The 14,511-nt window shown below is 38.4% G+C and overlaps 2 protein-coding genes across 2 annotated transcripts in view; one reads left to right on the top strand and one right to left on the bottom strand.

Moving 5' to 3' along the window:
• The window catches only part of LOC307157334 (uncharacterized protein), a 180,643-nt gene that overhangs the window by 159,768 nt on the left and 6,364 nt on the right, over positions 1 to 14,511 (top strand). The window contains exons 1-2 of one of the 2 annotated variants that reach the window (XM_079869216.1): positions 3,222 to 3,289; positions 3,947 to 4,119. The exons of the other annotated variant lie outside the window; for it this stretch is intronic. Of the exons in view, the coding sequence (XP_079725342.1) occupies positions 3,999 to 4,119 (121 nt within the window). The 5' untranslated portion in view covers positions 3,222 to 3,289; positions 3,947 to 3,998. Of the gene's footprint in view, positions 1 to 3,221; positions 3,290 to 3,946; positions 4,120 to 14,511 lie in introns of those variants that run through there. 2 annotated transcript variants of the gene reach the window in all.
• The window catches only part of LOC307157330 (uncharacterized protein), a 599,307-nt gene that overhangs the window by 64,023 nt on the left and 520,773 nt on the right, over positions 1 to 14,511 (bottom strand).

Consider the following 14,511-nt stretch of genomic DNA (forward strand, 5'->3'; position numbering starts at 1 on the left):
CTTTGCCTAATTCCATATTGAAAGCATTAAGGCTCTCTTTGTAGATGTTATAATGGACTACAAGTTTTGTCTTCCGCCAAATGCGCTCTGCTTTTCTGCATTGTCTTTTCATATTTTGCACTGCTGTTGAGTTTCTCCAAGGTGCTTTTAGTCTGCCACTCTTCTTCCTGACTTTCACAGGAGCAAAATCATCACAATCTCTGTTACCTTAAGTTATACGCTTATCTCTGTAAAGCTGCTTTGAAACAATCTACATTGTTAAAAGCGCTATATAAATGAAGATGACTTGACTTGACTTGACTGGTGAAAGGGGCTGTTGCTCTGGTGTTATCGGAGGCTGTGATATGCTGTCCTGGCTTCCCTGGTTGTTTTCCAGGAAGTCGTCCTTGGGTGCTGAATCTTGGAGCAGTTCTAATATGTGTGTCTGTGGTGAGCTCTGTGGGCAGGGCTCAGCTGAGATTGAGTCTGTGAGCAGAGGTTGTTGTGGCGGAGTGGTGTTATCATTGTCCTTGTGTGATATGTCAACCGCATGTCCATTTTGCTGCTGAAGTGAAGTCCTGTGGTCATTCATACTGTGTCCAGGTGTGTGTGTGCCATTCAGATTGGCACACACTGGGTGATGGCCATCCCGATGAAACAGTTGTCTCTGACTCCAGAAAAGATTGAAATTGTCAATGAAGTTTACTCCTTTTATATTGCAGGTTTTTTGCAGCCACGTATTAAGCCCAAGCAACCATGAAAACCTGTTTGTTCCTCGTGCTGGGAGAGGTCCACTGATGAATATCTGAACTTTCAGTCTTTTAAGTGTTTCAAAAAGTTCATGGAAATCCTTCTTAAGGAGTTCTGACTGCTCTTTATGAATATCATTCTTCCCCACATGAATGATGAGTCGATTTGCAGTCTTATGTTTCATCAGAATGTTCTGAAGTTCCCTGTTTACATCAGAAGTTGTTGCTTGTGGAAGGCAGCACATAGTTGTATCCCTGCTGCTAATGTTTCTGATTATCGAGTCCCCCACTATCAGAGTCCTGGGCTCGGCTGCGCTCTGAGCTGAGTGCCGCTGTCTGCTCGACCTTGAGCGCCAGTTAGCATCAGTGTTAGCTACTGGCCCATTCAGTCTGTGTTCGATCACATTCATCAAGTTTGGGGATTCCTCATTTACATTCCTTAGTACTTCAAATCTGTTCTCAAGATGTATAGGCGGTGGTAGGAGACCAGTGTTTGCAATCCTTGTCAGAGCTGTATCCGGGGTAGAGGATGCTACTGCGGCAATATGTGATGCTCGTGACAATCTGATGTCTCGAGTGCCTTTGGGTCTCGCTCCCTGTTTGTGCCATCGATTAGTAAGTCGATCGGCTTGTTTCTCTACCTGTCGAGGAGCACTAGTTTCATGGGACTCACCGGTATGCTGAGGGTGTCCATGACAAAGCTCTGTTGTGTGCTCCGTCTGGTTTGGTGGTCCCGTAAGTAACTTTGTTTCGAGAACTGCAATCCTTTGTAAAAGTCTGTGGCAGTTTGTGCAGCAAGTAGATTCTTGAACCAGAAGAGGCATTTTCTCTCTTATCCTTTTGAATATAGGCAGTTGTGTTTTCCTTTCCCCGGAATGTAAGCTGATGGCTTTCAGTGGGAGACTGGTCGGATAAATGAATTCTGCTTTTTTGTAGTAATCCAAGCTTTGTTGTTTGAGGACTGAGCTGATTTGCTGAAATAAAAATTAGGTGTCTGACCGCACTATCTGACCGGCTCACAGTGCAGCTGTCCAGCCCTGACATTGAAGACTTTGATCCCGACTCAGCCATACAGCTGTGGCGTCAGGCCAGCGTCAGAGCGAGGAGGCCAGATTTCATGGAAAGAGGAGCCAAGAAGAAGAAAGGCCCAACTTGAAGATTAGAAGGAGATGTCTGAGGAGGAAGATCATGATGACTCTGAAGAAGACTAAAGTGACACTTTAATGCTATGTAACTGTGTCAATATTTTTTTGTTTTGTTCATTAAACATGTAGGCCTACAATTACTGTAGAATATGATCAAACTGACCAAAAACGATTTTATTATGGTCTTGCAGGCTTTTTTCACACTTTTTATTTGCCTATAAGCGAATGTATGCTATGTATGTACATCATTGATAGTACATATATTAATAAAATATGTATTAATAATAAAAAAATATGGTACTGAAGCAATTAAAAATATGCTAGTGCACTTTCTTTTATAAATTGGAATTCTGGAAAAAGTGGCTGGTAAAATTGGGCATCCACCAGCCACTGTGGCTTTCCCTACCTGATTCAAAGCAGTCAGTGTTGTGTGTAATTTGCTTCATTGTTCTTATTTTTAATACCAAATATTAAATAACCAAAATATCTCTATTGTTATTGTTATCGTTTTTTAAATAATGCCTTATCTTGAAACAAGATTTTGGTCATATATCTCCCTCCCCAAAATGACATAATATGAACTCCTTTTTGTTAAGTCATATACTGTTTTCAATATTTGTTTAACTTGTAAACACCATTTGTAGCTATTTGCATATTAATACTATAGTATCGGGTATAAATTATTTCTGCACATAAACATTACAGTTTTGCCTGTTAGGGTTATATATACAGACAGAGACAGAGAGAGAGACAGAGGCATTTGACAGACTGGAGTGCCGCAGTATCATTAATGAAAGACTGACACAACAATGGCAGCACGAGTGGAATAAAGACATTAGCGGGAGAAAGTTCTATGACATAAAACCATTAGTCAACCCTGGGAATTCAATTATCCTGCCTCGGATGGATCAGATTAAGTTGGCACGACTAAGACTGGGTCATTGTGGATTGGCAAGTGGGCTGTTTCTGGTGGGAAAGCACATGGACGGCAAGTGTCAAGCTTGTGGAGTACAGGAGTCTGTCAAGCATGTCATCATGTTCTGTCCGAGATATGCTGAAGAAAGGAGATTGTTATTCATTGGTCTAAACGTTCTGGGAGTTGATTTATTCTCTGTTAAAACTCTGATGGGTGATGGTAATAATCAAAAAGAAAGAGCATTGGAATTATTTCACTTCCTAAAGGCCACTGGCATATATTGGAAAATATAGGCAAGGGGAGCTTTAATGTAGATTATCTTTATCACCAGTGGGAGGCAGCAATGCACTAGAAGTGCCTAGTCTGCCGGAAAGGAATAGAAGAAGAAGAAGAGAGAGACAGAGAGCAGCATGTGAATGGGACTTTTATTTTGGTCTGGTGGTGTGACGTCATAAGGATGCGCCGCGCTCTTGTGTCTGTTGTGATTCGGTTGAAGAAAGGTTTGTGTTTTAACAAATTTAAAGTGTTTAAATCACTGCAAACATTCAGTCAATTAAATCGATTTTACAAGCTATGTACAATAAATTAACCATTCTTGAAAGAAACATTGCAATGCTTTATTTAACAATAATGAGCGTTATTTTTGGGAGTAAAACGCATCCACTCACGAGTAACAGAAAAGGTGCGTCTCATTTCGCTCTCCATAATGTGAATCAGTTTTTGGTAAACACGAATTAATGTACTGGAAAGAAGTGATGAGAGAAACTGAGGTTTTTAGTTTTTTTGAACCTCGAGTCAGTTGAATCAATTGATTCGTAAAATGATTCAGTGATTCGAATCACCGCACGCTGACGTCACCAGCTGCTCAAACAGTGTAAATAAACGAGAACAAACAGTATTAATGTGTAATGACAACTTTTACAAACCAACTGCAAATGTTTTCATGAAAGTGTAATCTATTAAATGTGATGTACAAATAATTGAATACGAAATATAAATCATAAATGTGAACTTTTATTATTTAATCAGATGATTTAAGTCCATTAACTCTCTCTGACTAACTCTCTTACCCGTGAACTGAACTAGAGCTGATTGAGACACATTCAGAGATTTAGTTAGGATTTATTTTTCTTTCTGTTAATTCTCATTTTAAACAGGACACAAACACACTGAAGCAACTGAGATCCATGTGACACACTATTAAAAAATATGGCGTTTATTAAAGAAGAGGTTGAAAACATAAAGATGGAGTTTATTAAAGAGGAGAGTGAAGACGTGAAGATTGAAGAAACATTCAGAGTGAAACAAGAAGAAACTGAGGAACAAACAGGTTGGTTTCATTCTCATAGATACTTATTATAATATCCAATGGTGAAAATTATCAAAAATGCTTCCACCGGCTGAAGGGGCTGTTTACACCGGCTGGCAACTTTTAAAAAAAAAAACTGGCGGGGTGAGAGTTAAAAAATAAAAATAGATGATTGTTTTAAATAGTGAGTAATGTCGGACATTGAGCTGAAGCTGAAGGGGCTGTTTACACCTGGCCACTTCATGCGCAGGGGCGCAACTACCCAGTGTTAGAGGGCTATGCAGCAACAATTTTGCCCATTGGTAGCTAGGGCATATCTTGTCATTGGTAGCTAAGGCATATCTTGTCACTTATTCCTCCAACTCAGCTTTTGTCATGTGTTCCATTTTAAAAATGAACTTAAACTTTTCGGACACAAGCTGAAGATTGCAAAATCTGTCAGACAACTCCTGAATTACTGTGTCAACAATTGCATTGAAAACCATGCACCTAAAATGGGTCTCAGGCTCCTGTTCATAATGGCCACTGCTGGAATCATCACCATGAAATCTCTTTTGCTTTTTGAAACGTCTCTCTCTCTCAACTCAGGGGAAGCATTCATCTCAATGGCTATTCGGCGTGCAATGTCAAGGGATTTTTGAAAGCCCTTAAGCAAGAATTCTTTAAGAGAGTCTATCATTCTAATGGCAGTGTCCATCGAGATGTTCACTGCTTGCATTGCCTTGCTGACATAGGTGATCTCTGACAATAGATCATACCAAACCAGGAGTCACATGAGGAACTCCATGCTGACAATCTCGCCAGACAGCGACTTTGCCTCTGAGACAGTTTTGCCGTCTTTTTCCACTTCCTCAAGCTTTTCCAAAGCATCAAGAATCCCCCTAACTGGAAACGTACAGCTTTGACGGAGTCTATTTTTGCTTCCCACCTGGTATCACTCAGAGACTTCAGTGTTATGTCCACAAATTCTTTCAGAATATCCCACCTCTTCACTGAAGCCGAAAAACTGGTGTACAGTCTTTGGAGAGTGCCAAAAAAGGTTAGACACATTCTGTTTGATGACGCAGCATCACATAACAGGAGATTCAGACTGTGGCTACAGCAGGGGATAAATAGTGCCTCTGGACACTTCTGCTGCACCAATGCTTGCACACCCTTGTGTATACCTCTCATATTTGAGCCATTGTCATAGCTCTGCCCCCTACAGTTAGCCAACTCCAACCCCAGGTTATCCAGCACCCCAGGCCTTTACCCGTCGTCTGTATGAACATACCGGATTATTACGGAGGCCTGCTCCTGCTTTGAAATGTCAAGTGTGCAATCCAACTCCACTGCAAAGTACTTGGAGGCTTTGACCTGGGCACAAATTTGACCAAGTACAAATTCTGAAATTGAATCTAAAAATTCATTTTGAGTGCACCAGGAAACCATTTTGAGTGTGGTTTCTTTAGAAGCTACCTTCCTAAGATGCTCTGCTAGTGTGACATCATATCGTGCTATGACCTCAAGGACACCCAGGAAATTTTCATTTTTAGGATCTCCTAACTTAGCATTCTTCCCCCTTAGTGGCAAGTTCCTTTCTGCAAGGAAGAGTATGCAGTCAGTCACTCTTGTTAACACACTTCTCCAGTGTGCCTTTTCAGCATCTATGGCTCTTTGCAATGTTTTGTCAATAGTTTTACCAAGGCGTAAGCGTGATGCTAATTCTTTCCACTACAGATAAGCATTTATGTGATCACCACTGGCTTCATGGTGCTGCAGCGTTTTTGAAAGACATTGCCAATTATTGTACCCCACCACAAAGCGTGTGAACAACTCTAGCTCCACCAAAAAGCTTACATGCAAAACAATACACTTTATTTGTGCTTTTGGAGTACAGTAACCAATCCCGCTGCATTTTTTCTCCATTGGACATTGAACGAAAACATTATGCTTTGGAAAAACACCTTCTACTCTTGTCTGATCTTGGATACGGCCCATCAGGACATTTCTGTGGGCCATTCTCAACTATACACTGCCTAAATGAGTCCCCAATCTGGTGTGGTGGTGACCAGTCAGATGGATCTTCTGAGTAATGCCTTGTCTCAGCCCATTCTCTTCCACCTCTCTGTTCCATTTTCACCTCCCTCTCCTCTTCACCTCTCTGTTCCACATTCTCTTCCACCTCATCTTCACCTCCATTTTCCACATTCTCCTCCAATTCCTCCTCAGTGGTGAGTGGCTTTCTCTGTCTGCACTAATTTTTACCCAAAAAGGACACAGTGAATAGGTTGGTCAACAGAATTTCAAACCATACTGGACATTTAGTTTTGTGTGGTCTAACTAATGCTTTCTGTACACCTAAAGACTTTGAAAAGATTTAGAAAAGACTTTATAAGATTATCAGCTCACATCTAAAGACTTGGGGTTCACAGTTTTTAGTCTCAGACTAAAGATTTTACAAACATTGAATCTTGTAGTGACACTATTTACAAGACTACAACTAGATTATATTAGCTTTTTATTCCCACCAAATTCCTCCTATCATGCTCAGCAGTGATTTAACAAAAATGGAGGAGAAGCAGCTAAAGTTAGATATCATAATGTATCACATTATGTTGCATGATCCAAAATATTTCTGAAGGTAGGCCTACAGTGGTGGTATATCAGATAAGATCTCTCCTTCACACATTTGGGGTGAAGGAGTATATCGCTAAAGGAGCTGCTCAGTGCAGTGATGGTGTTCTGCAGGGGGTGGGAGTCACTGTCCAAATTATGTGATTATCATCATTAAATAATAATTAAAATAATAATAATATTAATAATAAATGATCATTATTATTAAATTATATAAAGGCAACCATACAGTCATGTGAAAAAAATAGGACACCACGAAAGCCTGTCTATTTTTCAACATATGGACATGTAATAACAATTTGAACAATACTGAAGGACCCAGTGATTTAACTAAACTATTTAAATATAAGGAAGGCCTTTTTAAGACACTCTGTGAAATGTAATTTTAAAAGAATGCAATTTTTGAGGAGGAATAAATTAGGACAAATAATAAATTTGAGGGTACATAACCCCCATATATTTCCCCCACACTGCTTATGAGTGTGGAAAAGGATTTAAAAAGATATCAAAGGACTTTGACATCAGCCATTCCACAATTTTACCTCACTGAAGTAATTTCAACAACATCACTAGTTATTAGGGGTCCTAATTTTTTCCTCCATTAAAATAGGCATTTTTATGCATATTTTTAGTTTGATGAGTAAAAAAATATGTAATTTATATTGTTTAATTACAATAAATCGCTTTCTTTTCCAGGAATGAAAAAAAATCTAATTAGACATTGTTATGTGAACATTTCTTAATAAAGAGTTGACTATTTAATGGTATGACCTAACTTTTTCACATGACTGTATATGGGGGTTATGAATCTATATCATTATATGATGAGAACAATAGTTTGAACTAAATATCTTGAAAGGGTATCATTTTAAATGCTGTGTTGAAATTATGAACAAGTGTTTCACAGTGAATATTCGAGGGTACATAATACAAGAAAAGATATATATCTACTATAGAATACAGAGAATGGATAATACTCACAGCAAAGGTAGCGAATTTATTGGTTGTTGATTGTTTTACGTCACTATGACTACGCTAAGACTTGCGATAATATCAAACATGTTTGATATGAAAGACTAGAGAAAGACGGGCATAAATCGGGTCGCCGACTGCAGATTATCACCTCACATTTAACGATCGAGACGACGGGAGCGCGCCGAGACTCCAGTAAGATTCCTAAAAAATGCCGGTCTTTAGTCTGGGACTGTGAAAATCCTTTGGTGTACGCCCGGCATAATATAACTCCTACCCCTCAAACCGTTAGTCTGTCATGAGCGAGAGATGGAGAGGAGGAGCGCTAGAGTAAAACCCTGCCCTCTGTTCAATATTCCTTTTCACTGGGAAATACGTCACAACACTGGAGAAAAGTCGTTTGCAACTTCCGGTTCACGCGGACTTTAAAGGTCTGTGCTATATATATATATATATATATATATACACATACACATACATATACATATACATATATTTACATACCCATATATATTTTTTTATATACACACACACACATACATATACATGAGATGTGACCCTAATTACAGCTTCCATGTCACCCAGCAGATGTAACTATAGCCTGTATGTCGGACAGCACAGCTAACATGGACAGCTAATGGTAAAACAAAATCTATTTGTTATATTTACCAGTTGTTTATACTTATATTTACCAGTTGTTTATTTTACTTTAATAAAATATGTCATGCATGGGATTGGTACCATAGGGTTTAACCAAAATCTAAATGTAGATATCAGCAACATTATTTTGCATTAAGTTAGCAAACACTTGCCAGTCTGTTAACATTAATATTTGCAAGCCTCCAAGTTTGGTAGCAAATCTATGCATGATTCCAGGGACGAACTGGGGCTAAAAAACAACTTTCTCCCAAATAGACCCATCATCCGGCCATCCGCCTCTAGCCAGGATGTCCTGATACTATTCCACATACTGTAGCCTATCAGACAAGGTATTCACAGCAAGTAACATCTCAAAACCAATGATGATAATTTTGGGGTTGTGTTTATTAATGAGCCTCAGCCTTCAAATAAAAACGAAAAATGTGCAATGCCATAAAATACAAATAATGAAGTGAAGTGTCACTGGCTACAGAAACCCCAAATTACACAAACTTGTAATTATAAAACATATAGGCTAGTTACTATATACCAGGGGTCTACTTGTGTGCGTGTGTGTATCCTCAAAAATATTTATTATACATATAACATGGTGGTGCTTTTTTACTTTTCACCATCATATGCAAAATAATAAAATATCTTGATATTCTGGTTCAGACTTACAAGCGTTAAAAAAAAATAAATCAACAATTCCTGAAAAATAATTAAATTATTTATTGATCTTTTATTTTTATTTTCTATAAACCTATTGTATGTGTTATCAAAAACAGTAGTCCAAACATTTAGTATTTATAAATGCAAAAATAAATAAATAAACTGCCATAACCTCTAAACAAAAACATTACTGCATTACATTTAATACATTTATTCATGACTATAATAATATAACAGCATTTTTAATATGAATGGCCTATATACAGGCACATTTCTGCCAAAAAAAGTTTGTTTTACTACAGTTAATTCATAAGTTGTGGAGTGAAATGTCTTCTAACTGGTGGAGTGTAACTGCTTTTAAGCAGATAATCATTTGTTTTACTCATGTTTATGCAGTTTCTCCTAGCAGAGCCATTTAAGTTGCAGGATGTTTTGCCACTCAGTCGCACTGAGGGGTTTGTCCCAGCAGGAAAGTTATGTCAATTCATACCCTCTATATCAGGGGTGTCAAATTGAGTTCCTGGAGGAACTGTCCTGTAGAGTTTAGCTTCAACCCTAATCAAACACACCTGATTCAGCTAATCAAGGTCTTCAGGATTATTAGAAACTTCCAGGCAGGTGTTTTGGAGCTAAACTCTGTAGGACAGTGGCACTCCAGGACTGGAGTTTGACAGATGTGCTCTTTACACAAGTTTCCTGGCACACTCCTTAATAGTTTTTAAACAGACAAAACCTTCATAGCATCCAAGCAATATGCATTCTTCTGGGACTATATTGGATCTTTGTTCCTAGTGCCAAGTTCAAACATATCTCCGTTTGCAGTATTGCAGTGTGTATTTTATGCAGAAGCAGCACAGGCTCATTGTGCTGTCACATGACGCGTTTGCAGTGCATAACTGATCCACGGCTGTATACGACAAACACAACATTTATTCATTATTTTTATTTAAAAAATTTGTTACTGAAAATGGTTTGTCAGCATTGTGATTCACTTTGTACATAGTGTTCTTGGTACAGTTAAACAGTCTTTCATAGACGTCACGTTTAAACGCTCGACATTTAAACAACATATTATTAAATTCATTACTTCAATATAGATTTATATATTAAGTTGCTCAAGCAAGTAACAAAACATTTATCGGCCCAACCACAGTTTCTGACAAACGGGTGAAGGGTTAACTGTGCGTTCGGTCTTTTCTGTGTGGCAAAGTAGTTTAATTCCAATTTACTTTTATCTGACTCCATTTTGTCCTGACCTTGAAATTAGGTTGGAATGCCTATTGGGTATTGGTAATTTATATAATTTATCTAGACATTTAATTATTCTATTTAACTCTTTACTCTTATTGCACTTGTTCAGTCGGATACCAATGTTTTACGTGGATCCCACTATCACAAACTTGCCAGACTTGGTCAGTAGACAGAGGTAATTGACTATACTATTTAGATGGCTGGTCTCATGCTTCCTCTCTCTAAAAGTATTTTGTTCAGTGCCCATAGATCTGTATTCACTTGAATTAAAGTAACAGTATCTCTAATCAGATGCCTTGACTACTACTACAGATATAAGCAGACCAACTTACTTTCTCTGATAGTAGCTTTGGTTTGGTCATGCTATGGTTTCCCACGTTCACTTAGGGTGAGCCTTACTTCTGTTTATTGTAATATTACTCTAGCTATTTAGGTTGACCGAGCAACATTTTATTGTCCTAAACGGAAATTCCCTTTAATAGCCTTTACAGTCTTTAGTTTTAAATACCTAGACCAAGACAAAACATAAACAATATGGGGTATGAACTTACAATAGTGTTTAGATTAAGGCATTAAAATGCTCGGGGATTGCATGTGGAGTCCCATGATTCTCTGCTACATTGATGGAACAAAGAACTGTTATTAACCCTTATGAATGTGTGTATTACCTTGTATACGTGACTTGACAAAAAGTATTGTGTGGCTGAATTTATGAATGAGACAGAGGGGCTCCACTCAAGGGTACCAGGATAAGATGGCTAAGAAGTATCTTCATTTGTCCTAATGAAGTGTTAGTTAGGGACTATAAAGAAGGAAGGATGCCCGTCTCTTATGGTCACACTCTGCAGGCAATTTTTATGACTGTATGACTGCTGACCTTTCCTTGCAAGGGAATAAATCATCTTTAAAAACAATTTTTACATGTTTGTCTCTTATTCAGTAATAGAAAATTGTTTGCCACCACACCACTAAGCTACTGAAAGAGGTGTTGCATGTTATCTGAGAAGCCTTCTCAATATTGCTCACTTTACTTGGTTTAGGACAAGTCTCAAGAACTTCCAAGGTGGCAGCTAAACACTTTATTTAAAAAACCTAGTTTGTCCCAGGAGGTCTGGTTAATTATAGACTGATCTCAATCTCCTATTTGTTACATCTTCTACGGGACGGGTGGCCAAACCTGTCTGGAGGGCAACCTTCCTGCATTCTTCATTTCCAACCCTGACTTACCTGTTATACCTTGAACATCTTGATTTGCTGGTTCAGGTGTGGAGCTAACATCGGTTTAAACCCCAGTTTGAGGGGTTAAGACCCTAAAAATTAAAGGAACGAGGGGGAAAACAAGCGAGGACAAACTCCCTGCACAACCATCAGACCAAAAACTCATCACACCATGTAATGATTTACTAAAAGAAAACCGGCAATATTTTTGTCAGGGAGGAAAAGGAATGTTTGTTATAAGTTTGGAATGACCCATCGCTGGTAGATGGAGTTGTGATATGATTCCCTTCACACCACTGTACAAGCTCACAAGCAAGATATTAAGAGATCATGACTGGCAAATTGTATCACTCTCTGTGTAAATAATGGAGATGGAAGATAGGAGCCGATGTTCGAACTTGAGGTTAGTGGGCTTACCAGATTCCAAAGAGGGATTACCAGAATCCAAAGAGGGATCGGACCCAATTAGGTTTTTCAAAACGTAGTTAGCTGTATGGATACCCTCCTCATGCTCACCCACTTTGATCTTTAAAGTGTAAGTTGCAGGTTAACCACCACAGTCAATTAATGTGTAAATTAAAGTGCTCTATATGTATATATTTAATTATTTCTGTCTTAAAATGCGTTAAAATAACATTTATTGGGGTTTCTTCAAAGGTAGCGTGTTTTTTCAGTTACTGGGTGATGACGTCATAAGAGGAACTCGCAACCCATACTCTGCTAGATTCCCACTGTATTATGGCTATTTGGAGAACGACTGAGGATGTGGGAAACCATCAAATTCTTTATGGACCACAGCCCTACAATTTTTAACTGGTCAGGCGTGAGAGAGGGGAGCCATGGCACTCAAAGAGTTATTAATGCTTGGTGTGAGGAGAATGAGTGGAGGGTTGGCCAGGTGAGTAACGTTAGCTACGTTAGAGCCTGGTGCAAACTTAACCCGGATAATATAACGGAACAAGCGAGTCTTTTCAAAATATTGCCGTCATGTAGAATAGCAAGGAGGGACAACGACTGAAGACATTATTTACTTACAGTAAGTCAGTCCAAATCAGAGCTGCAAGCCTGCAACGTTAGAGATGCACACACTGCACAAATCGCTAGTCTCATCGACGCCTCAAACGTCATGTAATACCCTTCCTCAGTCCACGCGTTATCAATTTCTCACGATTTAATTAGCGATGTTTATTGTCAGAAAAGAAAAAGAGAGATCGATGTCCCCATCACTGTGTTTGTGTGGGCTATCAGCAGTGGAGAGTGTGTGCTGCCGTGAGGTGAACGCGTTTAGTTTAGTGGAACAGCTCGAGCTGCGACCGGCTGATCTGCCGTGCCTGAACCCGTTTGTTTTGCGAATAGCTTATTCTCATTTCAGGCAGGATCACGGTCCCCTTGAAGTCAAGCACACACAAGTATGTTTACAATGGAGTTATTTTATCCATAATTTTTTTATCAAATAAAACATACAACCAACTTTTCTGAAGTTATGTAAGGCGAATATAGCTGCAAGCGTACGGCAACTCTACTAGTGAGTTCCTCTTATGACGTCACGCCCCATCTAGTGGAAGGCAGCGGGAGCGGTTAAAACCACTGTTAAAAGTGCCAACTTTTCATATTATATCAGCATTTTGGTATAAAAAACAATGGTGGGCGGTTCTTATCTTTATGTTTAATAAACACATTGCATTACTTCGTGAAAAATTTAACCTGCAACTTACACTTTAAACTTCTTGATTACGCTGATTGAAAGGTGCAAGGGAGGCTTTCTATGAAAATAAGAAAATGCACATAGATAGAACATATTAAAGGTCCCGTATTATGCCCCTTTTCACAATATGTAAAATAAGTCTCTGATGTCCCCAGAGTGTGTATGTGAAGTTTCAGCTCAAAATACCCAACAGATCATTTTTTACAGCATGTTTAAATTGTCATTTTTTGGGGCTCAGAAAAACGTGCTGTTTTAGTGTGTGCCCTTTAAATGCAAATAAGATGTTGCTGGACGACCCAGGGGGCAAAGCTTCATGAGCTCGCGCACAGTCTCTCAGGACAATTTCATCTCACGGAATGATGATAATATCAGAAATTCTCAGTAACGGTGTTCATTTCGAGTCGAACAATAATGCCTACAGAGTCAGAGTGCTGTATAGAGATGAAACAGGTATAGTTTAGTAGTTTAATTACGGTTATTATAACGTATTTGTCATCTGCTTGTATCCATTATTTATTAATAGCCTACAAGTCTGCTGTCTGAATGATGATCAAACATATACTGATGAGTTTAATAAAGTTTATTGTACAACACACAAAAGATGAAGCTTCAGTTTTACTTCAGACAATCACCGTAAGAGCTGAGTAAACACATTGGGTCTCATTCATGAAACACGAGCAGAACTAATTTTTGTGTAAATCGTGTGTAAAGTGGTTCTGGCGTAAATTTTCGGATTCATTAAAATGTTCGTATTTTCCAAATGTTAGTTGGTACGAAAGAAATCTACACCTGCTCCCAGCCACGCGTAAATAGTGCGTTTAACATCCGAACGTTTTGCTCATTAATAAGGCTGCCTTTTAATTCACCGTAATCGGGTACATATTTACACAGCATTTTGAAAAAATATTATATATAGTAATTACATACGGTTTTTCTTTTTACTTTTATTACGAGAGCCAGTAATAGCATCTGCAAACGGAACACAAGTCCGCAAGTTTTTTTTTTTTTTTTTTTTTATATTCAAGCTGTTTTTTTTTTTTTTTTTTTTTTTTTTTTTTTACAAGTCCGCAAGTCACAAGTGTTGCAGTCAAGCATTAACAGATGAAACTCCATTAACTGCATCTGTAATATGCTGCCAAGCATTTTTATCTAAAGCATTTAGGTATTACCTAAAAAAAATCCTTTTTTTTAGGACCTGATAAGCCACTATGTACGCTTGAAAATAAAATGTGGCTTTTTGAATGAACTTCTGATAATAAAACTTCAATTTCTGCATCTGAGAAATTTCTCTTCTTCATTCGCTTTTGAGAAGACATGTTGAAATCCTTCGTTTGGTGTCA

Source organism: Squalius cephalus (genome assembly GCF_949319135.1).
Source record: "Squalius cephalus genome assembly, chromosome: 4".
NCBI classification, from domain to species: domain Eukaryota; kingdom Metazoa; phylum Chordata; class Actinopteri; order Cypriniformes; family Leuciscidae; genus Squalius; species Squalius cephalus.